This window comes from Hyperolius riggenbachi, chromosome 2 (assembly GCF_040937935.1).
Source record: "Hyperolius riggenbachi isolate aHypRig1 chromosome 2, aHypRig1.pri, whole genome shotgun sequence".
Taxonomy (NCBI): Eukaryota; Metazoa; Chordata; class Amphibia; order Anura; family Hyperoliidae; genus Hyperolius; species Hyperolius riggenbachi.
Window position 1 is genome coordinate 477,999,977 of NC_090647.1, and position 27,857 is coordinate 478,027,833.

The following is a 27,857-nucleotide window of genomic DNA, read 5'->3' on the forward strand; positions in this document are numbered from 1 at the left end:
ATCTCCCTGAATCTGACAATTTTAGAAACCCCTGATCTGCTGCAAGCTTGTTCAGGATCTATGGCTAAAAGACAGAGGATCAGCAGGATAGGCAGGCAACTGGTATTGCTTAAAAGGAAATGAATATGGCAGCCTCCATATCCCTCTAGTTCAGTTGTTCTTTAAGGTATGTTCCTCCACAGGCAGTATGGTTCACACACTGATGATATAACTGACGTCCTCCAGTCTAAGTTATCTATTGATCCTAAGATACTTTTCATGGGGTATAGGCCTAGTCAAATGAAACATGCTCCCCATAAGTTGATTCAATTTATTACGATTGCTGCAAAACACCAGATTGCCTCACAGTGGCGTAAGCTGGATCTCTCTTAAAGGGACTCCGAGCACCTCTCATGGGCATGCCTTTAAAGGTGCGTAAACACGCACTACCAGCGGCAACGACGGGTCCACTGGACCCTCCCACTAGGCGGTCCTTACCCGACAGTAGCGCGTGTACGCGCTGTGGGCGGACTGATAAGCTCAGCGGATCGTTCAGAAACAGCCTTATCAGTCCGGCCGCGCTACTGTCGGCTAAAAGACTGCCCAGTGGGAGGGTCCGGCAGACCAGTCGTTGCCTCTGGTAGTGCGTGTGTACACACCTTAAGCCAGACGACTTCCAACAAAATTGTGCTATGACCCCTCTGGAGGAGCCTCTTGCAATGACCATGCGTGTCACTTCCTCTTCCTGCTTCATTCAGTGATGCACTCCTCTAACAGAGAAGACAGGGGTGACCCGGAAGTTATAACATAGCCAAGATGGCAGCCGCGATTTTTAAACTGCAATCAAACGAAAACTTTTTAGTGTAGAACGAAGATTCAGGCATCTAATGAAAGAGGAGAGCAAAAACTACAGAAAGGTATACATGTTTAAGTACGTTGCAGTACTGGTCGGAGTCTTAAAGGCATACCCATGAGACGTGCTCAAAGTCCCTTTAAGCTTCCTTTAGAAGTTAATTCAATCCTAGTGTGTGAAAAAAGTGTGGCCACCTACAATGACACCATACTCCACTTTGACAAGGTCTGGTCTCCTTGGATTACTAAGATGGGAGGTTCTGGTGTTCAGTCTACGTGCTAGCCAGTCAAAATGTTTTGTTAAAAGCTATCCCATAACGAGTACGCTAACCCTCTGGGTCACACTGTCCATATAATATTTTGTGAGATTTGAAATCTGGGCCCTTTATTATGCAATTTTATTGTTTTCTTTTTCCTGTTCTTGTGTTTAGTCATAGGTTATGACTTTTATATGTAATTTCCAGAAAAATGCTCTACTACGCTCTAGCTGTAAGTGGAGTTCTGTTGTAACTCTTAAGTATGCCTTTTCCAAACCAATAAATACTTTGGAAACTAAAATAGAGCCTCAAAAAAATAAGTTCTTGTTTTTATTTTAAAATATGGGCCGTTATCCAATTAAGATTTTCTTCGTCTGTTTTTCCAAGGAGATCATTTCTCATCTTTTGTTTAAAGAAAACCTGTACTGAGAAAAAAGGCCCCCGGATGGGGGGGGAAGCCTCCGGATCCTATCGAGGCTTCCCGCGTCCCACGGGGGTCCCGCTGTGCCCCTCCAAACGTAGGCGATGTAAATAATTACCTTCCCAGCTCCAGCGCAGGCGCCGTATCGGCTCTCCACTCGGAGATAGGCAGAAATACCCGATATCATTCGGGTCCGTTCTACTGCGCAGGCGCAAGTCTCTGGCACCTGCGCAGTAGAACGGCCCCTACTGAGATCGGGTATTTCCGACTACTTCGGAGCCGAAAGCCGAAACAGCGCCCCCGCTGGAGCCTGGAAAGGTAAATATTGAACAGGCTGACGCATTTGCCGGGCCGGCTTTGAAGGGCTGCAGCGAGACCCTGGTGGGACAGGAGGACGGGGGAAGCCTCATTAGGATCCAGAGGCTTCCCCCTCCCGAGGTGAGTACCCCCCCAGGGGCCGTTTTTCTAGTTGCAGTGTCTCTTTAAAATAACTTTTCAGCACTCTCTGCAATTGAAAAAGTACCAAAGTAGTAAGTAGTAAGAAAGTACTGTCAAAATTACTCTGAGTATTCTATTGCTTGCCGATTACTTAAAAGGCATTTTATTAATATGGTGTGAAAAGATCACCTATGAGAAAACGTAGGGGAAAAAGTGAATTAAATAAGGGCCAGGGTGTATGTATAAGTATTATGCAGTGGGTGATGAGGTGCCAGTGTCCAATGTGTTATGTTACTAAAGAGTTTGATAAGTATTATGAATCTTATCCACAATTATAGACAAAAAGACGTGTAGCAATTACCTTTTTAATCTGCGTTTTGCTGTTCTCTCCTCTGCTTTGATCTGGTTCTCCTTTATCTTTCTTTGGAATTCTTCATCTAATTGTTGCTGCAATATGACAAATCGTTAATGTATGCTTGTTTTATTACGAGTCACAAAAATTATGAAAATACATTTCTTTTTATTTCATTAACCTCCTGAGCAGTATGCCAGACACTCTGTCGGGCATGCCGCATCAGGGATTTTGCTGGCCTCAGGAGTCCACCGCTATGAAACTTACTCACCTCCCCAGGATCCAGCGCTGCAGTTCTCTGTCCATCCTCCGGGTGGCGCTATAACCCTGTAGTGAGATCGCTTGGTGTCGTCATGACAAAAGACGGCAATCTCACCAGGGGGATGCAGAGTTTCCGAGGACTGGAAGGAAAATGGCTGCCAGCACCTGGAGCCCGAAGGAGGTGAGTTACAAAGCCTGCTGCGCATAAGGCTCTGCACAGACCTCCTGGCAGCTACCACATGTCAGACTCGGGGTTACCGCTCTGAGCTGCGGTTTTCTGTCCCAAGCCTGACTCGGGGTTACCGCCAGGGAGATTAAAGGATACTCAAGCCAAAGTGGTCTGTTAAAATGGAGGCTACTGTGATTTGTGGGCATGAATACGGAGGCTTTCCGCTCCTCCCGATCACTCCCATGCCGCTTGGTTCTGCTGCAAAAGGCCCAATTAGCAGCAGCGACTTGGCCAAGCCGCCAACCTTTAACCTGGACATAGTAGGCTGCGCATGCATAGTATATCCGATCCACCCCCCTTGTAAAGCAATAACGCCAAAATCTAAAAAATACTTTGTAGGTGGTCTAGACTGGAGTGTGTGCTTTGGGAACACAGGACCTAGTAAAAAGGGGGGGGGGGCGCAGTCACAAGTGTGGATTGGACATACTACTATGTCTGGGTTAAAGGTCGGCAACTTGGCCAAATCACTGCCACTAATGGGGGCCTTTTGCAGCGTAGCAGCATGGGATTGATCTGGAGGAGGTTAGCCTCGAAACTCATGCCCACATATCACATTAGCCTCCATTTTAACAGACCACATCAGCTCAGGTATCATTTAACTGATTGTGGACTGACTTTTTAAAAAAAAATTCACTTCCCGGTTACTGCGATTGGCTCACAGTGATCAGGTGGTCTGACCATGGTAAGGACCTCAGCTGTCTTTCAGGGATGCCCCATGTCTCCCATGCACGGGAACTGGCGGCATTAAAACGACACCGCATCAGGCTTAGGCAGCCACAAGTGCAGCGTAATTTTAAACTACAGCCAGTGCAGAACCAGTTAAAGAAACGGTAAATGTTTGTTGTAAAATGTATTACTGCATTACAGTGCACCTATTTATGTCATGGAACATCAGAATCACTTTGCTATGAGTCATCTGGGTACTGTTCTAAAATCCCTGTTTCCCCAAATCCTATCCACCATACTTCCTATGGGTAGGACTTGGGGAAATAGAGATTTTAGAACAGTATCCACACCATCCGAATTATGTGATCTTGAATGCTGGCAGAACTTTTATTCACGCGTCTATCAAAAATAACATCTTAATATTTACAAACAAACCACACTTCTGTATAAGCAAGGAGTAGATGATCCCCTACAAACCTCCCAACTCTTAGAACACTAATACTAATCTCTTCTTTGAAAATATTGTAGGGCTGATTTCTCTAGACTGGTGACTACAAGGCTGGAGCAGGCACCCCAAGCAAGCAATCTGGTTTCTACTATGAGAAACAAAACAAATCACCTTTTCAGATATAACATCCATGAATTCTTGCCTCTGATACTCTCTGCGTCGGAGGTGACGATAAACATGGAACTCCCCACTGCCAGCACCAGCACTGGAACCTGAAAAATAATGTTTCAGTAACACTGCTTTCTTCCTGTAACTATGGTAATATAATTCACATCTACATCATTCAATGCACACAGAAAGGTACCAAAGAATAATGTTAAATATGAATGAATAGCCCTTTCAGCCAGTGTATATCAGGTGATGCTTGGTCTAAGAGTGCTGACATTTTTTTTTTTTTCTACAAATCCAGGGTGGGAGGAGGCGCCCCAGTGTGAGTGTAAGCTAACAATATGGGAGTTAATAATGAACAGTGTTACCTCGATAAGGAGATTAAAGACTAATTTATTGGACACCAAAAACCAACAACACGTTTCTTGAGTTTCAGCTACTGCCTCAGGTTAATAGCACAGTGTGTTTAAACACTGTAGCATGGGCGCGTCTTAGGGCCATTTTCCACTCCTCAGTTTCCTGAATGAGTTGTCTGACAGTTGCATTGCTGTCAATTATTTTTCTGCATGTGAAAAACTGTTATTAACCCCAGTATGAGTTTACACTCACACAGGGGTGGCTCCTCCCACCCCATATAGTCTACTCCCCCTCTTAGGGGTTACCCGTGCCAATGATATCCAGTGGTTCCACTCAGGGCTGTGGAGTCGGAGTTGTGGAGTCGGGCAATTTTGGGTGCCTGGAGTCGGAGTCGGGAAAAAATGCACCGACTCCGACTCCTAATGAATTTGTAACTGTAATTAAAATAGAAAATATGATAAAATATTCTATTTCTCAGATAATAGTCATTAAAAATAATGTATATATACAGTAATAGCTGTGCTTAGTCCACAAAAATTAAATAAACCAATCAAAATTAGTTACTTGTGCTGCTTCAATAAAGCAGTCACCGTATTTTTAAGGTCAGATATACATATCTGATTGTGACTGTATATATGATGTGTACACAGGAATCTCTTATATATACTAAATAACATCTATGCTGTAAGAATAAAGCCTGATGTGTAGCTGTGTCACTAATAGAGATGGTCAAGGAGATGGAAATAATTCTGCACTGATGCTGATTTATGCAAATGTATGCACTCCCTTCGCTGATGAAATCAAATAATTTGATAGGTTGTTAAAATTTGGTTTGGTGACTACAAATTAACCACTTCAGGACCACAGTCTTTTCGCCCCTTAAGGACCAGAGCCTTTTTCTCCATTCAGACCACTGCAGCTTTCACGGTTTATTGCTCGCTCATACAACCTACCACCTAAATGAATTTTACCTCCTTTTGTTGTCACTAATACAGCTTTCTTTTGGTGCTATTTGATTGCTCCTGCGATTTTTACTTTTTATTATATTCAGCAAAAAAGACATGAATTTTGGCAAAAAAATGATTTTTTTTAACTTTCTGTGCTGACATTTTTCAAATAAAGTAAAATTTCCTATACATTTGAGCGCGAAAGTTATTCTGCTACATGTCTTTGATAAAAAAAAAACCATTCAGTGTATATTTATTGGATTGGGTAAAAGTTATAGCGTTTACAAACTATGGTGCCAAAAGTGAATTTTCCCATTTTCAAGCATCTCTGACTTTTCTGCGCACCTGTCAGGTTTCATGAGGGGCTAAAAGAGGAAAGTACAAATACCCCCCAAATGACCCCATTTTGGAAAGAAGACATCCCAAAGTATTCAGTGAGAGGCATGGTGCGTTCATAGAAGATTTTATTTTTTGTCACAAGTTAGCGGAAAATGACACTTTCTGACAAAAAAGAAAAAAAAAAAAAAAAAGTTTCCATTTCTTCTAACTTGCGACAAAAAAAAAATGACATCTGCCACGGACTCACTATGCTCCTCTCTGAATACCTTGAAGTGTCTACTTTCCAAAATGGGGTCATTTGTGGGGTGTGTTCACTGTCCTGGCATTTTGGGGGGTGCCTAATTGTAAGCACCCCTGTAAAGCCTAAAGATGCTCATTGGACTTTGGGCCCCTTAGCGCAGTTAGGCTTCAAAAAAGTGCCACACATGTGGTATTGCCGTACTCAGGAGAAGTAGTATAATGTGTTTTGGGGTGTATTTTTACACATACCCATGCTGGGTGGGAGAAATATCTCCGTAAATGACAATTTTTTATTTTTTTTTTTACACACAATTGTCTATTTATAGAGATATTTCTCCCACTCAGCATGGGTATGTGGAAAAATACACCCCAAAACACATTATACTACTTCTCCTGAGTACGGCGATACCACATGTGTGGCACTTTTTTGCACCCTAACTACGCTAAGGGGCCCAAAGTCCAATGAGTACCTTTAGGATTTCACAGGTCATTTTGAGGCATTTGTTTTCTAGACTACTTCTCACGGTTTAGGGCCCCTAAAATGCCAGGGCAGTATAGGAACCCCACAAGTGACCCCATTTTAGAAAGAAGACACCCCAAGGTATTCCGTTAGGGGTATGGTGAGTTCGTAGAAGATTTTATTTTTTGTCACAAGTTAGTGAAAAATGACACTTTGTGAAAAAAACAATAAAAATCCAATTTCCGCTAACTTTTGACAAAAAATAAAATCTTCTATGAACTCATCATACACCTAACAGAATACCTTGGGGTGTCTTCTTTCTAAAATGGGGTCACTTGTGGGGTTCCTATACTGCCCTGGCATTTTAGGGGCCCTAAACCGCGAGGAGTAGTCTAGAAAACAAATGCCTCAAAATGACTGTTCAGGGGTATAAGCATCTACAAATTTTGATGACAGGTGGTCTATGAGGGGGCAAATTTTGTGGAACCGGTCATAAGCAGGGTGGCCTCTTAGATGACAGGATGTATTGGGCCTGTTCTGATGGATAGGAGTGCTAGGGGGGTGACAGGAGGTGATTGATGGGTGTCTCAGGGGGCGGTTAGAGGGGAAAATAGATGCAATCAATGCACTGGGGAGGTGATCGGAAGGGGGTCTGAGGGGGATCTGAGGGTTTGGCCGAGTGATCAGGAGCCCACACGGGGCAAATTAGGGCCTGAACTGATGGGTAGGTGTGCTAGGGGGTGACAGGAGGTGATTGATGGGTGTCTCAAGGTGTGATTAGAGGGGGGAAATAGATGCAAGCAATGCACTGGCGAGGTGATCAGGGCTGGGGTCTGAGGGCGTTCTGAGGTGTGGGCGGGAGATTGGGTGCCCTAGGGGCAGATTAGGGTCTAATCTGATGGGTAACAGTGACAGGTGGTGATAGGGGGTGATTGATGGGTGATTAGTGGGTGTTTAGAGGAGAGAAGAGATGTAAACACTGCACTTGGGAGGTGATCTGATGTCGGACCTGCGGGCGATCTACTGGTGTGGGTGATCAGATTGCCCGCAAGGGGCAGGTTAGGGGCTGATTGATGGGTGGCAGTGCCAGGGGGTGATTGATGGGTGGCAGTGACAGGGGGTGATTGATGGGTGATTGACAGTTGATCAGTGGGTTATTACAGGGAATAACAGATGTAAATATTGCACTGGCGAATTGATAAGGGGGGGTCTGAGGGCAATCTGAGCGTGTGGGCGGGTGATTGGGTGCCCGCAAGGGGCAGATTAGGGTCTAATCTGATGGGTAACAGTGACAGGTGGTGATAGGGGGTGATTGATGGGTGATTGATGGGTAATTAGTGGGTGTTTAGAGGAGAGAAGAGATGTAAACACTGCATTTGGGAGGTGATCTGATGTCGGATCTGCGGGCGATCTATTGGTGTGGGTGGGTGATCAGATTGCCCGCAAGGGGCAGGTTAGGGGCTGATTGATGGGTGGCAGTGACAGGGGGTGATTGACGGGTGATTGACAGGTGATCAGGGGGGATAGATGCATACAGTACACGGGGGGGGGGTCTGGGGGGGGTTTGGGGAGAATCTGAGGGGTGGGGGGGTGATCAGGAGGGAGTAGGGGGCAGATTAGGGACTAAAAAAAAAAATAGCGTTGACAGATAGTGACAGGGAGTGATTGATGGGTGATTAGGGGGGTGATTGGGTGCAAACAGTGGTCTGGGGGGTGGGCAGGGGGGGGGGTCTGAGGGGTGCTGTGGGCGATCAGGGGGCGGGGGGGGGGAATCAGTGTGCTTGGGTGCAGACTAGGGTGGCTGCAGCCTGCCCTGGTGGTCCCTCGGACACTGGGACCACCAGGGCAGGAGGCAGCCAGTATAATAGGCTTTGTATACATTACAAAGCCTATTATACACTTTCCGTGCGGCGATCGGGCAGCTAGTAACCCGCCGGCGCTTCCGAACGGCCGGCGGGTTACAGCGAGCGGTGGGCGGAGCCAGTCCCCGGCGGCTGATCGCGTCACAAATGACCCGATCGCCGCATAGCCACTCCCGCAGCCGCCCCCGCCGATGGGCGTATTGCGGTCGTTTGGGCCCGGACTTTGCCGCCGCCCATCGGCTGGGGGCGGTCGTTAAGTGGTTAAAGGGTACCTGAGACGGATGAAAAGTAAAGTTTTATACATACCTAGGGCTTCCTCCAGCCCCCTTCAGGCTAATCAGTCCCTCGCTGTCCTCCACCACCCAGATCTTCTGCTATGAGTCCTGGTAATTCAGCCAGTCAGAGCTGTCCGGCCGCATGCCGCTCCCACAGCCAGGAACATTCTGCACCTGTGCAATAGTGCTGCACAGGTGTAGTATGCTCCTGGCGGCGGAGTGTGTGCATGCGCACTACGCCCGACTGGCTCAAGTACCTGGACTCATAGCAGAAGATCCAGGAGGTGGAGGAGGACAACGAGGGACTGATTATCCTGAAGGCGGCTGGAGGAAGCCCCAGGTATGTATAAAACTTTAATTTCATCTGTCTCAGGTTTACTTTGTTACACAGTAGTACTATACTCTACATATGCACTCCCCACAGAGCTGCAGGGAATCCACTGAGAATGCTGTGCACATTGAACACAGAGGTGTTGTCTGTCACTCATAAACCTTATTCAGATTGTGCATGAAGAATGTGTAATAGAGGAAGAATCTCCTCATTCCCCTGCAGAGTACCTGCACATCATTCTTACATGTACCCACACTTACATTGCCTAGGGCCTGATAAATGTTCTTTGTTCCGGTTTGTACCTTTTACAAGTACTCTTACCAAAGGACTAGTTTTAGTCTAAAGGGAATAAATATAGTAGTCTACATATCCTTCTCACTTCAGTTGTCTTGTAAAATTCCTAAGCGTTGGCAGTTAAGAGACGAATTTCATGTTACATACTTTTAATCAACAAAATTGTAATATGCAAATTAGAGGAGTCGGAGTTGAGGAGTCGGAGTCGGTGGAATCCTAAACTGAGGAGTCGGAGGATTTTTGGACCGACTCCACAGCCCTGGTTCCACTGGACATTTTCGATTAGGGTGCAACCATTCTCTGTATAAAACATATGGACATTTATTTCCCCAGGTGACAACTGATTTATCATGTATTCCAGTTGGGTAATCACAGAGGTACAGGACAGTGGGGGTGCCAAGTGCCTGACAGGCTGTTTCACGGGCTAAACCTGCTTCTTTAGAGGCAAAAAACAATTTTTAATATTAATAACAATATTCACCCATGACATCTCTGACAAATTCTGGTGGAGCTCTTGGATTCCATTCTTTTGGCCTTTCTGGTATTTGTGTTACTTTGTCCTGTAAAACAGAAGATATTCATCCAGATTAATTAATAGAGGTTTGCCAAAGTCCAGTATTACAATTACCCAGCAAAACAAGCATTACCTGCATTTTAAGCTAATGTCCCTCTTGCTCTTTATTTCTCTAATTAAGTAGTGGAAAAATATTTATTTTTACCTTCAAGTTCTCATCTATTTTATTTTATTAATTACTCACTGTAGTCATATCAGTCAAGTTTTAAGGGACAACTGGAATGAGAGAGATATGGAGGGTGCCATACTTATTTCCTTTTAACCTCCTTGGCAGTATGATTCTTTCTGGATTTTAGGGTCTAAAAGCAGTGCAATTTTTTCACACGCTTTCAGACCCTAAAACTGGGAACAAAATACCTACCGCAGAGAGATCTGCAGCATCCCCTGCACTTCCTCACCTCCCTGGGATCCAGCGCTACAATCCTCCCTCTGTCCTCCGGGTGAGATATATAGTGAGATCGCCAGAGGGATCCAGAGCCTCCAAGGACCGGAAGGAGAATGGCTGCTGGCGTCTGGATCCAGGGGGAGGTAAGTTAACAAAGCCCACTGTGCGCTGTGCTCTGCATTAACCTCCCGGCGGCTACCACGAGTCAGGCTCGAGGTTACGGCTCTAAGTTGTAGATTTCCAGCCTGAGACACACACGGGGTTACTGCTAAGGACGTGAAACAATGCACATAGCCTGGCTGTCCTGCTGACCCACTGTTTAGAATACTTTTAGCCATAGACCCTAAAAAAGCATGCAAATCAGGTGTTTCTGATATTAATATGACAAGATTAGCCACATGTTTGTTTCAGGTGTGTAATTCAGACAATACGCCAAAGAGATCAGCAGGACAGCCAGGCAACTAGTATTGTTTAAGAGGAAATAAACATGGCAGCCTCCAAATCCCTCTCACGTCAGTTATCCTTTAAAGAAAACCAGAGCCCACGCAAAACAAAGAATCAATACTTACACAGGGCTTCCTCCAGCGCCATAAGCACATGAGAGTCCCTCGCTGTCCTCCTACGATCTGCCGTTCAACCGCAATCAGCCCCCATAACTGGTTCAGACGAGCCAGTCGTGGTCTTCTGCATATGCATGGAGGTCCCGCGAATGTGCAGAAGACCACGACTGACGCAGTTAAACCAGTTACCGGGGCTGAATGGCAGACCGCAGGACGATGGTGAGGGACTCTCACATGCTTATGGGGCTGGAGGAAGCCCCGGATACGTATCGATTCTTTGACTGCTTGAGCTCTAGACCACTAACGGTTAAAAGAAAAGAAAAAAAAAAAAAACCACGAACCCCACAATTTAAAATAAAACTACAAATGCCATGAGACGTCAGCTGTTCTGAAATTTGCTGTCTGATCGCAGCTCTGCACTGTCTTCTGGAAAGTATGGTGAATCTGCTGCCCACAAACCCTCCCTATCAGGGTATGGGAGGGGTGTTTGACCAGTATGCCACCAGACTCTTCTCTTGCAGGAGTCCATGGAGGGAGTTAGTGCAACCAGCAGGGGCGACGCGGGGAGACTTTGGACAACATGATTCTTTTTAGTTTGCAATATTAAAGCTGCATCCTCAATGAAGGACAAGGACCAGAGAGTCAGGGACAATCATGAGATTACGGCTATCCCTTTAAAATTGTTTAAAAAAATAATGATACTTTTTAACCATTTAAGACTTAACTTACAATCTAGAGTGATGGAGCAGGAAAGGATAGTGTGACAAGATATGGATTTAAAGGGAAACTGAACTGAGTAAAATTTAAAATAAACACATGATGTAGCTGCAAATAAATATTACATACTTACTTCGCCATCAGTTCCTTTCCAGGTCTGACAAAATTTTGTCAGGACTAAAATATACCAGTTGCTGTCAGTTAGAACTGAATGTGCAAGGTAATGTCCATGTTTCCCTATGGCTCAAGTGGGCGATATAACAGTTTAACAGTATGCTGACCAGGAAGCTATTATGGGGTAATGGCCATTTTCAAAATGGAGGATGGAGAATTCCAGCGATCACAGTGGACAAATGGGACGCAGGAGAGGAGAAAGAGATTGATGAGCAGACTACATGGGAGGCAAGTATGACCTGTGTATGGTTATTTTGACTTTTTATTTTCAGTTCAGGTTCTCTTTAAAGTGAACCCGAGGTGAAAATAAACTGAGGAGATAAGCAATTATATTTATCCTCCTCCTCCTTAAAATGACTTTTTTAAACACCCCATGATTTTTATATTATATTTACACATTTAGAAAGTAGATTGAATGTTTTGTTCTTTTTGCTCAGTTGCAGTCTATTAAGTGTCCCTAAATGAAAATACATGAACTATATTGACCATATTCTCTCCCCCCTGCTCTCAGAAATATGTAGAGAAATGTATTGTGTCAGGAAAACTTTTATGGCTGTAATTTGTTTATCAGTGATGTTTACTATATTCCTGACAAGCTACTGACAAGACAGAAGCTGTCACTTCCATCTTTAAAAATTAACTCTTTCAGGGAGCAAAATAAAACAAGTAAAACATCCTGATTATTAATATGTTTAGTACTGTACATACACATGTTTATCTCACCATGTCACATGTCGCCTCGGGTACACTTTAAGCAGTGGCTTTAAAATAAGTTCTTCAGTATTGGTCATGTGAACACCTAGTCTCTCTCCTCCCTAGATTTGGATGCATAGTCTACCTCTGCAAGTTTAGGATATGCATCCACAGCTTGCAGAGGATAAGAACATGCTGTCACAGGACTAGCGATGGTCAGCGAGATGCAAACTAAGAGATAACTAATAACAAAAAACAAGCCAAAGTGGGAATTCAACTTTAGTATATACTAGTTAACTACCTCCATATTTCCTGGATAATAGTAAAGTGTCACTTCAAACAAGTTGTTAAATAACATAACCATGGGGGAACTACAAAACCAAACATATAGTAGATAGATAGATAGATAGATAGATAGATAGATAGAAGCAAAGTTCATCAGCTTCGTTAGAAGCTGAGTTGGGCATTTGCGCCACATTCATTCCCCATATCATTACCGGGTTCCTCATCAGCCTCTCCAGCTTCAGCCTCTGCTCATCGGTGGCATTTTTTGGTATAATGAGCGGCTGAGGCTCTTTTTTGGGCCGCACTGGCTTTGCAGCTTCTTTCTCTGCCGCCATAGAGAATCCTCTGTTTGCATCGGCGCGGAGAGATGACGACACTTCTTCATTGCAGGTCTTCTATCACAGCCATTTTCTCGTAGACTAATTCGCCCACAATTAGGGAACTACACACCGTAACTTCCTAGAGAGCAGAAATAGTACGTGAGAGAGCCCGACCTCTAGTGGATGGAAAACAGATCAATAGACTACAAAATCTTAGCAATAGTCCATGCTGTAACTCAGCGGCTTACCTGGACTATTCATAGTTGGTGCTCAAATATTTTGAACCCCCCCAATTCTGGACAAAATTGCGATCATGACAACAGAGAGAAAATATTCAGTGCATGAAAAGGAAAAAAAGATGAATTATGGATGGAAGGTTTCACTGGAAAGCAGAGCCTAGATGAAAAGTCTGTACAGTCACAACAAAATGTTGCAGGGGAAAATAACAATGGAGGAAAAACGTTTTAGCCATTTATTTAGGAAAGGGTTCTTTACAGTAAGAGTGCTTAAAATGTGGAATGCAAAGTCGTTATGGCAAACTCTATACCTGCATTTAAAGGGGGCTTAGATGCTTTCCTTGCGTTGAAAGACATCCATGGCTACAATTACTAGGTAATGCCTAATGATGTTGATCCAGGGATTTTATCTGATTGCCATCTGGAGTCGGGAAGGAATTTTTCCCTTTTGGGGCTAATTGGACCATGCCTTGTAAGGGTTTTTTCGCCTTCCTCTGGATCAGCAGGGATATGTGAGGGAGCAGGCTGGTGTTGTACTTTATACTGGTTGAACTCGATGGACGTATGTCTTTTTTTTTCGTGTCAATTATTTGCGTGGGCTTTCAGTCCTAATGTGTGTTCACATAACAGAAAACCTCAAAAAGATGGATGAAGTAAGAAATAACCCTAAATATGCTCATTGTGCTTAACTGCTTCTTCTGGTACCCGGATTGTTTCCAGGTAAACGACATTAATCCTAGGAAAAAAAATATAAGAGTTACCTAACAACAACCTACCTAAAAAAAAAAAAAAAATTTTGTCTGTGGCTCCTTCCCAGATCCAAGACAGCTGCTGCTACAGTAGTAGTCAAGTTGAACCCCCCACCACCACATGAAATGACATGGGCAGGATGCACCGCTACTATGGCAACTAAGAGCCCAAAGCATCTCTGTGGTAGGAGCAACAGTAAAAGGAGGACATTGTGCCACTCTCCGTCGCCACTCCCTCATCACAGTGGCCATTAGTCTCTATGAGACTGACCACAGTACCCACGGTCCGATGAAAGTACTACGGAAGATGCAGAGGCGACGCAGACTCTGCATTGCAGCATGGTACAAGAGGTACCGCTCGGCGCACAACTGCATTGGAGTCAATGGCACTGCAACAGTGTGGTGCACAAGCGCCACTCGGTCAAAATCCAATGACTCACTTCCTGTCCATCACTGAGCAGGGGGTGGGGCTAAACAAATAACCCTGATGGTGCAGTCTGCCGCAGGGTGTGTGAAATAGGAAATAGTGTGGTGCTATTTTCCTATGGTGGGCTCTCCTGCTACAGGACAATCGCATTGCACCAAGTGCGCAATTAGCCTTACTGTTTTCCTTGAGGATTTGAGTACTTTAATGTGCTGCCCTTTATCCTATATAATAATACTCAAGTTCATCTGCGTCCCCTGTCCCTGTGTCCGTGTGTTTGCGCTAATGCGCATGTGCTGCACACATGCTTTTGGCACAGGAGGATGATTAGGGTAGGGGCTGGGCTGGCATGCATGGCGGTCATGTGCGAGGGTGCGTGCATGTGCGTAGACATGCGGCGATCACAGGGGCAGGAGGGGGGTTGTGAGACAGACCTAGAACCCGTTATATTAATGGGCTTAGGTCTACTAGTCTACTTATAAAATATGTCTTATTTATTACTGGCCACAAGTGTAACGCCCTCCTATGGAAAATAAATAAGTACAAATAAATGTACTTGTGAACAGAGCTGTGGAGTCGGTACAAAAATCATCCGTCTCCGACTCCTCAGTTTATGAAACCACAGACTCTGACTCCAGGTACCCAAAATTGCTCCAACTCCTCGACTCCTTAGGGCATGTTCACACCTAAGCAGGAATCGTGCAGTTCCCGCTAATCGCTAAATTGCTAGTGTTTTTTAAAATGCTAGCCATTTTAGCCTATGGAAGTGTTCACACTTGAGTGATTTGCGATAATCACGGGCCTTCCACGATTATCGCTAATCGCAAATGTGTTACATGCAGCATTTTTCCGGTGATTTTGGAGCGATCGCGATTCTATATATGCTAATGGCGATCGCTCCAAAATCACCGGAAAAATGCTGCATGTAACACATTTGCGATTAGCGATAATCGTGGAAGGCCCGTGATTATCACAAATCACTGAAGTGTGAACACTGCCATAGGCTAAAATAGCTCTAGCATTTTTAAAAACGCGAATTAGTCCAGTGATTTTTCCACGTTAAAACCTGGAAAAATCACCCGCGGAAAATGCTAGTGGTTAGTGATTTTAGGTGTGAACGAGCCCTTAATCTAATTTTTACAAAGGCTATGGATTTTGTTCAAAAATCATCCAACAGATTCCGACTTCGACTCCTCAGTTTATTGAAACCTCCGCTTACAGGTATCCAAAATTGCTCCGACTCCTCGACTCCGACTCCTTAGTCTAATTTTTACAAAGGCTACGGATTTGGTTCAAAAATCATTTGACTCTGACTCCTCAGTTTATTAAAACCTCCGACTCCAAGTACCCAAAATTGCTCCAACTCCTCGACTCCGACTCCACAGCCCTGCTTGTGAAAAGCTAAACAGATAAAAACACTGAAAACACAAAGGGCTTGATGCACTAACCGCCATTAAGCGGTGCAGGCAGCACACAGCAGTATTACTGCTACATTCGTCAGCAGTGTTAGGCAATTAGCACTATTCGCCGTACATGACTGGTAATTGCGTAATGCTGCTTGCGGTAGTATTATTGCCATGTGGTTAGTGCATCAACCCCATAGTATCTAACTAAACTAGCATTGCTTAGTAAACATCTGTCCTGGACAGTTTTAGAATTTTGTATCCAGCTTGATGATCACTTACAAGCTTGTTTTTTAGCGGGCAGAGGCCAGAGAGGCTCCAGCCTCAGGGCGCAGTGTAGGAGGGGGCGCACAACTCACTCAGCTATCATTCCCCTATTGTGTTTGGAGCAGAGAGAAATAAGAAAAGGGGATACATGGCAGAGACTGCAAGCCAGATAACTAGAGATTTAGGTGTTGGGGGCCCTGGGGCGCCTCTTAGTCTAATAGTAATCAGTGTGTGACGGCTGGGGTGGTAGGGATGGAGGGGCGCGCTTTGGTGTCTCAGCCTTAGGTGCTGGAGGACCTTGTCCCAGCTCTGCTGCAATCCGCATAAAAAAGTGGATCACAGACGTTTTGCCAATCAAAAGAGCACCACGATTAGTGATAGGCTCAGGAATACTTAACTAGCCGCATTTGTGATTCTAATGAGGCTTTACAGCCTCAGGTGTGCGGCTGAGAGAGAGGGGGTTAATTGCGATCATGACAACAGAGAGAAAATATTCAGTGCATGAAAAGGAAAAAAAGATGAATTATGGATGGAAGGTTTCACTGGAAAGCAGAGCCTAGATGAAAAGTCTGTACAGTCACAACAAAATGTTGCAGGGGAAAATAACAATGGAGGAAAAACGTTTTAGCCATTTATTTAGGAAAGGGTTCTTTACAGTAAGAGTGCTTAAAATGTGGAATGCAAAGTCGTTATGGCAAACTCTATACCTGCATTTAAAGGGGGCTTAGATGCTTTCCTTGCGTTGAAAGACATCCATGGCTACAATTACTAGGTAATGCCTAAGGATGTTGATCCAGGGATTTTATCTGATTGCCATCTGGAGTCGGGAAGGAATTTTTCCCTTTTGGGGCTAATTGGACCATGCCTTGTAAGCTTTTTTTCGCCTTCCTCTGGATCAACAGGGATATGTAAGGGAGCAGGCTGGTGTTGTACTTTATACTGGTTGAACTCGATGGACGTATGTCTTTTTTCAACCAAAATAACTATGTAACTATGTAACAAGGGTAGTAATGTGACAGTAGGGGCAGGTCAATATTGTCTGGAGTAGTTACTATGTTGCTCTACAAAAGAGGTCTTTGTTTATTGTCACTTATGTTACTTTTCTTCTCTTTTCTCATCTTTGTCTAGTGTGGGTCCATGAAGATTTGAGAAAGGACTGTGTAAGTCTGAAACGCCTGTGCGTCATCTTTGACCCACGCTATTTTAGCATGTTTTAACTTTATACATTTAATAAAAGATATTATGTTGATGGTGCGGATCTTGAAGATTTACTACGTATTGCTTGTGACTCCAAAGTGGATCCCTGCACATCACTTCATTACATTGGTGCAAGAACAAATCTGACATTCTAGTGGTTGAACTCGATGGACGTATGTCTTTTTTCAACCAAAATAACTATGTAACTATGGGTAGTAATGTGACAGTAGGGGCAGGTCAATATTGTCTGGAGTAGTTACTATGTTGCTCTACAAAAGAGGCCTTTGTTTATTGTCACTTATGTTACTTTTCTTCTCTTTTCTCATCTGTGTCTAGTTATTTTCCTGGTTCTGTTTACAGTTACCTATAAGTAAAATTGAAAAAAATAGAAGTCATTAACAGTTTTCTATACATTCTAAAGTTGAATGATAAATGTACTGTCAAATAATGGTTTACCTACCTTTGCGCAGTTCAAATTTATAAAAAAAAATGTTTGAAAAGAAAGAGTATGTGGCCCAAAGTTACATGTAGTAGCTGCTATATTGAAGAGTCAGGCCTCTTTCAAAACTGCACACGTTTTCAAGTGGGACATCTGGGTAATTAACCCCCTCTCTCCCAGCTGCACATCTGAGGCTATTAAGCCTCATTCGAATCACAAATTTGGCTAGTTATGTGCTTGTAAGCCCATCACCAACCACGATTGGCAGCGGTGCTGTTTTCCCACTAGCGCAATTTTTTTTTCAAATTTCCAGCCTGCACAATTTTTAACAGATTGCGGCACAGTAGCGGCAGTGGAAATGGAAGGTAATGCTGGGCATACACGGAGCGTTTGTCCCTTATCAGTCGAGCCGCTGATGGCTCGAGTGATAATATCCAACAGGTCTGATGACCCACCGGATAGATTCCCCGCTCGATCCCTGCGGGCGGACAATAGCAGGGAATCGAGCGGAAGATAAGGAGCGCCCGCGGGGATGGGCAGGTATCGATCCGGAAGGCGGCAGGAGTCGATCCGGTGGCTAATCGAGCCGCCGGATTGGACCGTGTATGCCCAGCATAAGACAATCACAAGGCAGCGCGATTGTACTTCCTAGTGGAAAGGGGCCCTTAACGCTGGGCATACGCGGAGCGTTTGTCCCTTATCAATCGAGCCGCTGATGGCTCGATTGATAATATCTGACAGGTCCGATGACCCGCGGGATAGATTCCCCACTCGATCCCCGCGGGCGGACAATAGCGGGGAATCGAGTGAAAGATAAGGAGCGCCCACGGGGACGAGCAGGAATCGATCCGAACGGCGGCGGGGACGAGCGGGAGTCGATCCGGTGGCTAATCAAGCCGGATTGGACCGTGTATGCCCAGCATACGACTTATTTTTAATAAGTTGCCCGCACTGTGCTTCTTTGACAAAATATGCTTGAGTTGTACAAAAAAAAAAAAGAAAGAAAGGAATGTAGGCTGTTTTATGCCTCTGACAAAACATGGGAGGCAAAGAGTTGTTTTTTTTTTATAGATTTAGGTTATGTTCAGATTAGTTAGTTATCCGACAACAGACATATAAGGGGCCATAGAGGTACTGTGATTTCTCTACAGTTCTGACACCGTTGGAGAAAATGATGTGCCTAAAGAAACAACCCGTGGTCAAGCTGAAAAAAAATGCATTCTTATTTCATATTGCTCCAGCTGGTTCGATGACGGTTGGTATAAACTATAGGCCGTTATTTAGGAATGTTTGTGGAGGCACATGACGGGCACACGTTGAGATCAGTGATATAAACCATTTTCGTCGATTGCTTCATCAACAAATACACAAATTGGACAGAACGCAGCCAGCCACAGGAGGAAGCAGCTGACTTCCGGTGACTCATCTCTGTAGTAGCTACAGCTCCCGGAAGTAGTCACAATCATGTGACAGTTGTGTGTGTAACATGTCAGCACCCAGGAGAGGGAGGAATGAAGTGCTCTGTTCTGATGGATGGTTTCGCTGTATCCCAGTACCGAGAAGCAGGAGCCATGTCCCACACAGTGCTGGCTGGAAGGACGTGCTGAGGATCATACTGATGGTGCACTGCTGGCTCTGTGTAAGCGCCAGGTAAAACGAGGAAGTTGTCCAATGCTTACGTAGACTTAAGTTTCACTTTTCCTGCTTGTAGTCAACTCTGATAGTAAACGTATACAGTGGAATGGACGCGTTGCTGCTGCAGTAGTACCGCTTACATATCACTGTAAATATGTGTCATGCTGCAGCAACTCCAGTCAGGCATGAAGTTACTGATTTGCAGACTGTAAGCCATACCTCCCAACTTTTTGAGATGAGAAAAAGGGACACTTAAGCCAGGCCCCTGCCACACCCTCACCACGCCTCTATTCACGCATACCATAAAGATTTCATAAGAAACGTTTTATAATTCAAACCACACTGTTTTTTTTTCTATCCTGGTTCATTTTCCTTCATATTCGCATTTTAAAATTAGTAATATATCAATTTAAAAGTTGGTAATAACGTTTAGAGTCAATCAAACACATTTTTAGTAGATAAATCTATATATTTACATAGAAAGAGGGACAAAGTCCTGGAAGAGGGACAAAGGAGGGTGAAAGAGGGACAGAGGGACAGGGCTCCCAAAAAGGGACTGTCCCTCCGAAAAAGGGACAGTTGGGAGCTATGTGTAAGCCACTGCAGACATAAAGTTGGGGAATTAGGTACACATGCGTGACAAATGTCGCCCAGCAGGGATTGGGATTTTATCTGTCCAGTGAAAGTTTGGACTGAGTTCTATACTGATGTGTAGCTATGCTATAGGCTAGCGGTGTGTCCTTTAGCTACGGCAGGCTCTGGCCCCTTAACCCTTTCCACTCGTATGTCCCGCATACATACGGCAAAGCTAGAGGTGCTCGTATGTCCCGCTATGCGGTACATCCCTGCAGCAGCGGTTTGCAGCACATCGGGACCACTGTAAACCCCTGATCACTCTGCGCCTATTAGTGGACATGTAATACTACATGCCCACACAGGTAGTGCCCCCCCAGCCACCAACCAGAAATCCTTTGCTGTGTTTTTTTTTTTTTTTTAAATAAAAAATGGTTGCCGATTTGAATCTGCAGATTCCTTTCTGCAGATTCCTTGCAGATTACTTTGCAGATTTCTTGCAGATTGTCTGCAAAGTTGCACAGAATCAATGGAATCCTATGGAATGGGCTGGGGGGAGTGTAAATAGTAGCCAGTATTTTATTGCTAATATGCCCAATCGAAATACCAAAGATTGCATTGTGTGTAGGGACAGTAAGACCCCGGGTGACCTATTATTGCGAAACTTGCTCATGCAGGCCCGGATTACACCCAGGAAACTGTTTTTCAATTTACCATACCTTGGCTTTCTCCTCTGCTACCAGCCAATAGTAGATGCCAAACTGTCCAAACAAGGTATCAAATTAAACGTTGTGTTCTTTAAAATAAGATATACCATGTTACGGTGTTATGTTCCATGTTAAAATGAGAGAGAGAGTAAGAGGGAGAGCGCATTTCTTTAAATAAAAAAAACTCCAAGCAGAAACCACTTCCTTTAGGGCTGGTTCACACGGGCGTCTGCTGAGCTTTTGCTTGGCATTGCGTTCAAACGCCAGCGTTTAAACGCCAGCGTTTAAAAGCTAGCTTTTGAAAGCTTTTGAAAAGCGTTCAAGGCTAGCAGTTCTGGTCTCTGCTATTGTTTCCTCGCGTTTACCGCCTCTGAAAGCAGCATGTTGCTTTTGAGACTAGACGCAACGCTGAGATCTACTGCCAGGCTTTCATGAAAGCCTGCAAAAGCCAGCTCTAAACGCTCCCATTCACTTGCATGGGATGGCAGTAGATCCCAAAAAACGCTGCGTCTGAAACGCTGCGTTAAACGCCACAAAAACGCCCGTGTGAACCAGCCCTTAGGAAAGAACGCCGAGTGGAAAGGGTTAAAGACTAGAGGCTTTTTTTCATTGCTTCATTTGTTATCACTGTGATTGACTTACCTGCTAAGGCAGAGTTCCCCAACCCTGTCCTCAGGGCCCACCAACAGTACATGTTTTGAAGAAAACCAGAAACATGCACAGGTGGGGTAATTAGTGGCACAGCAGAGCTGATTACCTACCTCTGTGGATTGCCACAAAATATGCACTGTTGGTGGGCCTTGAGTACAGGGCTGGGGAACACTGTGCTAAGGAGTCTTTCCTTGTTCCCCCAGTCCTCATAGTCACCTCTTGAAAAATCTGACTTTCGGCTACAATCAACTTTTTGGGCAGGAAGAGGCAGGCTTACTGCGATATTCCCTTAAAGTGTAACTGTCGGGCATAAAATCAAAAAACAATTATTTATTTTTATCTCTTATTGGCCAATATATCTCATGCTGAGACAATGCACTTTTTATTGAAGAGCTGAGTGGGAGTGCCTGAAGACTGGGAGAAGGGCGGGCAATGCATACACAATTCAGGCAGAGGAGAGTAATGGAGGAAATGACATCAGAATTGGCTTTAAGATAGACAGTTAAAATGGAGAATCCTAAGAAGGATTTTCTCTTTTTTCTTTTCTTACTACAGAACAATCACTAAAATCAAAACATGGACAGTGCAATACATATGTTATGTAAGTAGAGCAAGCATTTATCTACTTAAATATGTGGGGGGGGTCTGAGATAGTATGGCTGATGGCTCCTCTTTAAAGTGGACCTGAACTCTGGCACAGGACAGAAGGAAAACATAGAGAAATGCACCCTGTATGTATTTAGAGAGTTTAGCCTGTCTAATTCCCCCTCATTTGTGTCTAATCGCAAGTTGTAATATGTTCTCTACCCTGTGTCACATGACTGCCTATGGCAGAGATGGCAGGTAAGCCCCTTTGATAGCACAGGTTGTTAACAATATGTCTTCTTCCATTAATCTGGAAGTGGAAACAGTGCAGATTTATTTTAGGATTTGTATCAGCTGTTACACAGAAATGAGAGGACTTTCTGAGTTCAGGTCTGCTTTAAGGAGAGTGAATGGGACAGAATAGAGGAGTGTGACAGGAGGGGACATTGCAGCACGCCTGCCTCTTCCTGTCTGAAGATTTAACTTTAGGCCAAAGTTTGATTTTTTTTTTTTTTCAAGGCGTTATTAGAGATCGGGAGATTGTGTAGAGGAATGGACAATGCACATAAGTATGTGGATCCAGCAAAAACATACCTCTGTGCTTACCTTAGGTAGCTTTGCCTTGGGTTAGGTGTACTTTAATTACTACAAAGTGACCTGAATTCATTTTAGTTAGAAGTTTGTCAGTGTGTCATTCTGTTTTCTGTTTAAGAAGCCACATAACATTCTCTTGTATTTGTTTTATTGCAGAACTTCATTGGCTGACGACATGCTGTTTCCATATCCTCATCTTTCTAAGCATGGCCCACGTCGTAGCCATCGTGAGACTAGAGACTGTTTGGGTGTTGCCCATGGTAACACAACACATGAAACATGGCCAAGCAATAATGACACTGCAGGGCCTGTGGCCTTAACCAGGACTTACATCTCAGTATTTTCAGGTACTGCTACTGAGAAAAAGACTATCTATGGGCACTTTACATTCATAAATAACCCCCTCAGAACTGTATCTGTAGTGGAGCCCAGTGGTCCTGGAGGATGTGCTAAAAATGTTACTGCAACTGTTAAAGAAACTGCACAGTATGGAAAGTGCCTTGTGGCCCAGAATGGAGGATTTTTTAATACTACGACTTTACAGTGTCTTGGTAATGTCATCAGTAATGGCAAACTGGTGCAGAACTCAAAAGGGATCCAAAATGCTCAGTTTGGCATTAGGGCAGATGGCACAATGGTGTTTGGGTAAGAAATTCACGTGTATAAATGTTAAGTCTAATTTGTTTTTCTTCTACAATCTAAAAATAGAAACACTGATCTGTGACTTAAAGGGAATCTGAAGTGAAAATAAACGTATGAGATAACCATTTGTATATGTAGTACAGCTAAGAAACATTAGAAAAGTCTCATATTGTTTCCAGTACAGGAAGCGTTTCTGAAACACTTATACATCAAAGAAACAGTGAAAGACTACTTCAGATAATGTTTTACTGCAGGGAAGTTCAAAGGGTTATTAGCTCTGCTCTGTTTCTTAGTTTAAAATACAGAGTGCAGTTTGTAAATTGCAAATATAAGGCCCGGTTCACACTTGCGGTTGTCTGCCAAACGGACCGGATGACCTGACCGGATCCGGATCGGAACCGTACGGTTCTGATCCGGATCCGATCCGGATCCGGTCAGGTTGCATCAGGTGTCCATCAGGATGCGATCCGGATCCGTTTGGCAGAAGTAACGTAAAACACCAAAAAAAAGTTGGGGTCTGGGAGGTCAGCAGAAGGGGGACCTGTGGAATCAGGCCCTCTGCTGTTTAGCACTCACCTCCACCTGCGACATGCTGCCAACATCTCCGGATCCGGATCCAGCTGTGCTGCTCCACTCCAAAATGCTTGCCCACGTGTCCCCATCCAATATCGCCGCAACAATCCGCATAGGAAGTGGGGTAGAACATCCGGATTTCTCAGCCAGTGTGTTGTGCGCTCTCCGGTTCCCATTGGTTTGTATTGGCCGGATGGTGCAGTCCGGCTCCGCCCCGGATACGGCTGCCGGAGGGGCCGGATGAAAAAATAGCGCATGTTGGAACGGAGGCCGGAGTCCGGATCCGGCCCGGATCCGGTCCGGCTCCGGTTCTGCAGAACGGACCCATGTGAACGGACGCATAGGCTTTAATTGCTATGCCGTGCGTCCATTCCGTCCGTTCTGCAGGCGGTGCGGCTCCGGCACGGCGATTCCGGAGGGCCACCGCTAATGTGAACCGGGCCTAACAGAATGATCCAATGTTAATAAAAAAAAAAAAAAAAAAAAAAAAAGCTATATAACTGAAAATAACATTAGACTCTTTTCTTTGCTATTAATGTTCTATTATTCCGTAGTACACATACAATTCAGTATAAGTTTTGGGTTTTTTTTCGCTTCATTGTCACTTTAAAGTATTTTGAAAATAAATGTAGGGCTAGGATTCCTTAGTGCGATTCACTGAACACACCAAGGATCATCCAATAAAAATTGTGGTTTTAACTCCAAGGGCCTCTCCACATAAATCCATTGCTCTTATGCTTGCGTTCATGCACTGCAAGTGTTTCCGTTGCTGGCTTTGTTGTAGAATTGTGCTGAGGCATCATTTGATGCCCACACATGATAGGAAAATCTGTGCAGTAATAGTTTACAGAACTATAAGCGTGCACAGGAATGCAACAGACGTGTGTGGAAGGGTCCATACCACTCATGAACTATGTACAGTATGCACTTTGTACTTGTGTTGCTGGATGTTCTGATTGTACAGTCCCCGCTGTTCTTTCTGTTTTGCACTTTGTACAGCACCTCAGAAGAGGTCTGTGCTATGTGATGACCAGTGATTACCTGATTCTTTAAAAAGAATCTGCCCACAAGTGCCCCCTCTCTGCTCCCTTCCTCGCCGTGAGCACAGTAGGCGGTTGCAGTATGTGTGTGCAGCATTGCTTCTACGCCATGTTACAACTGCCTTTTAGTATACCGTATGGGATAATAAAGTGTGCTTTCTGATTTGTAGTTCTGGCCAGAGCAGGATCTTCCATTAGGCAACCAAGGCAGGTGGTTGGGGCCTTGTGGCTCTCAAGGGGCCCATCTGCCACCTTCTTTGACCTCTCTCCATTCCAGCTTACCAAAAGGATCACAAGGAGGGCCCAAATCTACTACCTTGCCTAGGACCCCATTACATCTTAATCCATGTCTGGCGCTGGCAACATACTAATGTTTAACCCATAAGTGCTCCTCCGCCCTGCGCCTTTTCATGTCATGTCACAAAAAGCAGGCGTTCAAAAACTAGAGGTCTGGCATGTATGCTGTTGGTGTGTGGCCACCTGGACGGGTGATATACCAAGCTGTTTTTATCACCACAGTTTGTATTGTTTGCAACTTGTGCCCACATGATCTACAGAAGTGTTTAGTATTGTAAAAGTTATTGCTGTATCAATCAGGGCTGTGGAGTCGGTACAAAAATCTTCCGACTCCTCAATTTCTGAAACCACGACTCCAACTCCGACTCCAGGTACCCAAAATTGCTCAGACTCCGACTCCTCGACTCCGACTCCTTAGTCTAATACTTAACAGGGCTGTGGATTTTGTACAAAAATCATGCGACTCAGTCCTCAGTTTCTGATACCACGACTCCAACTCCGACTCTGGGTGCCCAAAATTGCCTCGACTCCACCTCCGACTCCACAGCCCTGGTATCAATAGCGATAAAGCTGAATTGCCAAAATTGCCAGGAAACTTAAGGGGTAAAAAATCCTGTAACCTGAAGTGGTAATCATGGCTGAAAATCTTTAGAGTGATTTCAAGTCATTATTTCAACCAGAAGAAATCTAAAGTGTGTGTAACTTGAAGCTTTGTACCCATGTATGAGGGCTGTGGCCTGCAGAGGACGGGACTTAATCCCTCCATGAAATAATGAGAGGAAGAAGAGTAGGAGTCACTGCAGGTGCTAGGCAATAGAAATTAGCCAAGGTTTTTTCCAACATAGCCAACTGCTGAAGAGGAAAGGTCTGAAGACAAGGGACACCTGTATACACAGTAGACTGTTACCTGAAATGATCACATACTAACATTTTGTGTGATAAAACTATCAGGTTGATTCACTAAAAGAAACGCGCACATCAGCATGAGTTAATTTGAACAAGCGCAAGCTAATTTTAACAAGTGTACGCTACGCACTGTCCTGTCAGCATAGTGTGCGCTATTTAGTTACGGTCGATCGTTCTAAATGCTGTGCGATAGTGACATAGCACAACCGAGATACTTCACTATAGCAGTTGCTTCTACATTAATTGACATAGTAACGGCCGCAGTAGTGAAGTATCGTGGTATGCCTGCGTCACTATCGCGTGGCATTTAGAAGGATTTGCTGTACCTATAGAGCACATGCTATGCTGCCAGGACCGCGCGTAGCTTGCGCTCCATAAAATTAGCTTGCACGTGTTCAAATTAACTTGCGCTGATGGGCACATTACTTTTAGTGAATCAACTTTCAAATATGCAGCTTTTCATTTTACTAAATTCTAAGTGAAAACAGTAGTTAAAGCTCTAAAAATATCTTCATTTGTGATATGTATAAAGAAAAAAAAAATTAGAAAAAAGTTTTTATTACTAAACTTGGTAAATTAAAACTTGGATGTGTATGCATCTACTTCTGTATAGTCTGGTAGAGATTATATAGAATGAGCTCACCTGAAGTTTGTGTGAATACTTTTTTTGAACAGTAAAGGTGGCCATACATCAGGCGGCTTGGCGGCCGATTGTCCATCCAATTCAATTAATATTATCGAATTGGATGAAAATCGGTGCTGCCAAGTGCATGCCCAACTGACAAAGCGACCAGTTTTGACACGAAAATTGGTCACATTGTCGATCACGCGTGCTGCAACATGTCAGGCTGAAGTTGGTTGGTCGGGTGTGCGGCGGCCGATTTCAGAACGATCAACAAAACCCCTGCCGCTGTAATCTATAAGATGTGCCCCCTCCACCCCCCTCACCGTGTGTGCATTTATAGATTACCTGTCTTGTAGCAGCCTCTGCGCAGGATCCGTCCATCTCACCGGGTTCTTACAGCCGCAAACACGCTGGCAGCGCATAGCGTCTGACATCAGACTCTTTTCGCCGCCAGTGTGTATGCGGCTATAAGAACCCGGAGAGTAGGACGGACGCCTTTGAAGGCTGCCACAGGACAATGCACACACTGGGGAGGGCACATTTGTACATGGGGGGGGGGGGGGCAGCAGCGGGGCAGACGCAGCGGGCTCAGCCGATTCCCTGAAGATTTCATGCTGACATCGGACGGGAGTCTGCTTGTAGTATATGGGCAACCTCGACAGAGACAAATCCCTCTCTAATCAGATGCGATTAGAGATAAATTTGTCTCTTTGTTGAATCCGCCCATAATTTGTATGGCTACCTTAAATACATGTTTTATGGCAGTACAGTATATTATGTGCAATTGCTGTGCAGATCAATACTAACCTGTTGAATTAGCACTTATTTCAGTATTGGATATTATTCTATTTCTGGGCTTCCTATTCTTATGTCTGGTGCCTTTAGTGGAATTTTCTTTGCAATCAATTATACATTGTTGTTCATTTTTAATTTTCTTTATGTATATATTTTAGTTATTTGTCAGAAGAGGAAGTCTTGGATACTGAAAATCCCTTTGTGCAACTTGTGAGTGGAGTTGTTTGGCTGTTGCGAAAAGGGGAAGTCTACGTGAATCAGAGCAGGAATGTAGAATGTGATGAAACTCAAACAACAGGTATGAATACAGTGTGCCCTGGCTTTCTTCTAGCTGAAGGATATGTATCAGCAAAGGGGAAAATATCAGGAAACCAGCTATAAAGATGAACTTTTTCTTTCAATATTCCAAAAAGTGCAAAAGATATACAAACATTCTTCAATCCATAAATTCATCCACGGACAAAGAGCAATAATGATTGTATAGTGTAATACAAGTGGAAGAAGATTTTTTAGTGCTCAGACACACTATAAGCACTTTCTGATCACTTTTTAAAAATCGCTCTCATTCACTTGCATTAATATTGGGTAAGAATCGCCACGTTTTTTACGCGTCCGTGATTTTATGCAATCCCTGC

The 27,857-nt window shown here is 44.3% G+C and overlaps 2 protein-coding genes across 4 annotated transcripts in view; one reads left to right on the top strand and one right to left on the bottom strand.

Annotated features, from left to right (window-relative positions):
* PRKRIP1 (PRKR interacting protein 1) overlaps positions 1 to 13,521 on the bottom strand; it is a 34,836-nt gene extending 21,315 nt beyond the window's left edge. Inside the window, exons 1-5 of one of the 2 annotated variants that reach the window (XM_068270271.1) lie at positions 13,133 to 13,521; positions 12,777 to 13,023; positions 9,658 to 9,736; positions 4,075 to 4,175; positions 2,309 to 2,394 (exon numbers count right to left, since the gene is read on the bottom strand). In XM_068270271.1, the coding sequence (XP_068126372.1) occupies positions 2,309 to 2,394; positions 4,075 to 4,175; positions 9,658 to 9,736; positions 12,777 to 12,899 (389 nt within the window). In that variant the 5' untranslated portion in view covers positions 12,900 to 13,023; positions 13,133 to 13,521. The remainder of the gene's footprint in view (positions 1 to 2,308; positions 2,395 to 4,074; positions 4,176 to 9,657; positions 9,737 to 12,776; positions 13,024 to 13,132) is intronic. The other variant, XM_068270270.1, reaches the window with a different exon arrangement.
* Positions 13,522 to 17,087: 3,566 nt separating this feature from the next.
* Positions 17,088 to 27,857, top strand: part of NAGPA (N-acetylglucosamine-1-phosphodiester alpha-N-acetylglucosaminidase) — a 49,068-nt gene continuing 38,298 nt past the window's right edge. Inside the window, exons 1-3 of one of the 2 annotated variants that reach the window (XM_068270269.1) lie at positions 17,088 to 17,123; positions 22,501 to 22,989; positions 27,381 to 27,520. In XM_068270269.1, coding sequence (XP_068126370.1) covers positions 22,520 to 22,989; positions 27,381 to 27,520 — 610 coding nt within the window. In that variant the 5' untranslated portion in view covers positions 17,088 to 17,123; positions 22,501 to 22,519. Of the gene's footprint in view, positions 17,124 to 19,135; positions 19,250 to 22,500; positions 22,990 to 27,380; positions 27,521 to 27,857 lie in introns of those variants that run through there. The other variant, XM_068270267.1, reaches the window with a different exon arrangement.